This window comes from Hoplias malabaricus, chromosome 1, assembly GCF_029633855.1.
Source record: "Hoplias malabaricus isolate fHopMal1 chromosome 1, fHopMal1.hap1, whole genome shotgun sequence".
Lineage (NCBI taxonomy): Eukaryota > Metazoa > Chordata > Actinopteri > Characiformes > Erythrinidae > Hoplias > Hoplias malabaricus.
In genome coordinates this window covers 86,079,367-86,081,463 of record NC_089800.1, presented here as the reverse complement: position 1 = coordinate 86,081,463, position 2,097 = coordinate 86,079,367, and the positions used below count along the sequence as shown (strand labels likewise).

The 2,097-nt window shown below is 40.0% G+C and overlaps 1 protein-coding gene across 1 annotated transcript in view; it reads right to left on the bottom strand.

Annotated features, from left to right (window-relative positions):
- Positions 1-469: 469 nt before the first annotated feature.
- Positions 470-2,097, bottom strand: part of si:dkey-288a3.2 (protein phosphatase 1 regulatory subunit 37) — a 54,586-nt gene continuing 52,958 nt past the window's right edge. The window contains exon 10 of the mRNA XM_066656762.1: positions 470-600. Within this exon, the coding sequence (XP_066512859.1) occupies positions 517-600 (84 nt within the window). The 3' untranslated portion in view covers positions 470-516. The remainder of the gene's footprint in view (positions 601-2,097) is intronic.

Below are 2,097 nucleotides of genomic sequence, written 5' to 3'. Positions count from 1 at the left end.
ATAAGAAATGCCATAAATTACAACACAAACATACAGAATTAGCCAAGACATTCTCTGTGGGAAACTCTAAATGTAAGTTAGAGAATCAACCGTCTGCGTTCCTTCTGTGTTTGTCAGGAAAATGTCAACACGTTACGAGAACAATATCAACACACACTTAATCCAACAGTCAAACTGCGTTTTCACCCTAAACATACGTCCCAATTAAACACGTCTCTGCTTTCCCACGTCTCTTCATTGTGTCGCAGTTACGAGAAAAAAAGAGAGCCACGTCAAACGCTGGGAAAATGTAAATGAACGCACTTAAACGTCAGACTAGGTCTTTGGCTTTTTTTATCATAAATAGCTATAATTACCAGCATTCTCTCTCTCTATCTCTCTCTCTCTCTCTCACACACACACACACACACACACACACACACACTAATATACACACTGCCATATCCTCCATCTCCAACCTGCCTCTCTCTCCTCTCCCTGTCTTTTCTCTCCTGGGTTCCTCTCCGTCTGTAGATGTCACTCTTGTATACTAAATGAACCCTCAACCTCTAACAGACACTCGGGCAGAACCGTGCACTCTCCCGCTCGGTAAAACGCCTCCTGAAATAACACAAAACCCAAATATGAGGTTTTAAAAATATTTAATGAGGATATAATTCCACATTTAAGCAAATTAGTAGGTGAAATTTCAAACAAAAATACACAAGAAGCTCTGATAATGACTTGTCGTAAACTTAAATATGTGTTTTTCAGCTTCTTACAAATTAATAAACCACTTACATAACCGAGCCCTGCAATTATTATTGTTGTTACACATCTACAACATTGTTATAAATACACTGCTCTGTTTAATTACAGCGTAATAAGCTGTAGGTTGTAATAACCCTGCGATGAAAAGGGATTAGAGTCAAATAAATTGATAACACTTTTTTCTGTTGTTGCTTTGTGTTTTTTTTATTGTAAATAAATGTAATTCATTATAGACTTGCGCTGCTGTAAACTTAGATGCTAATCGTTTTGCGATCACATTCAAAATCATGAAATTCAGTGCTGAAAATGTTGGATTAAGGTTTAGTGCCTTTCCATTTCATTCAAACATTAACTCTGTACTTCACTGAAACTGTGATGATAAACACATTAAGATCGTTTTTAAATAAGAGAAGGACAACAAGGGTTTGGATAGTGATGTTTTCACTTAGACACCACACACACACACACACACACACACACATATTCATTGGTGTTTCTGTGCATATGAATGATGTGAATATTTCTGCTTGTCTGTGGCGGACAGCTCTGGTTCTGAGGAGCCTCTGCTCCCTGATTAACTCCGAAATGTATCTTTGAGGCGTTTATTATCAATTTAGGTTTTATCAGCGCTGTACAGACGGCCGTGAAATCTCACCCTCACACCAGTAATTAAGGTGAGCCCCGGCGCTTAAGTGCGTGTTGATTTGCGGCGATTACGGCACTCTGGAGCCAAGGGGAGCACCGCTGTGACCTCGGGAGCCGGGCTGGAGAGGCGCTCGCTGCTGATTTAATTGATCTCCACAGCTTTACATTCAAATATCATGGAGGCGCCGAGCCACTCCACATGGGCTCTGCACCTCGAAGGCGACTGGAGGGAGATTATTCGCCGTGCAGATCTGACCTGATGGCTTCTCTCTCTCTCTCTCTCTCTCTCTCTCTCTCTCTCTCTCTTTTGTTTGTTCATCCTCCGACTTGTGGCTCCATCTCAACCATCAACTCCAACTGCTTTTAAAGAATTTACTTCACTCACTGAGACATCAGCCACAAAAAAAGTGGGTGTCTTTAAGCTGTAACTGTTTCTAAAGCTTTGTGAATAACCACAAAGCTTCAGAAGGAATGGCATTACCCTCTGGAGCTAGAGGTTTACTCATATGTTTACGTATGGTATGATTTAATAAACAGGTTCATATTGATTGATATTTACTGAACTGAAAATATATCGATGTGTTGTTTCTAGGAGAGACATAGGAACTCATTCATATCGATGGCATCTGGACCTGAAATAGCTGAAATCTAATATAAATAAAATCAGCCAAGACTGCGTATATTTAAACAGATATAATCAGT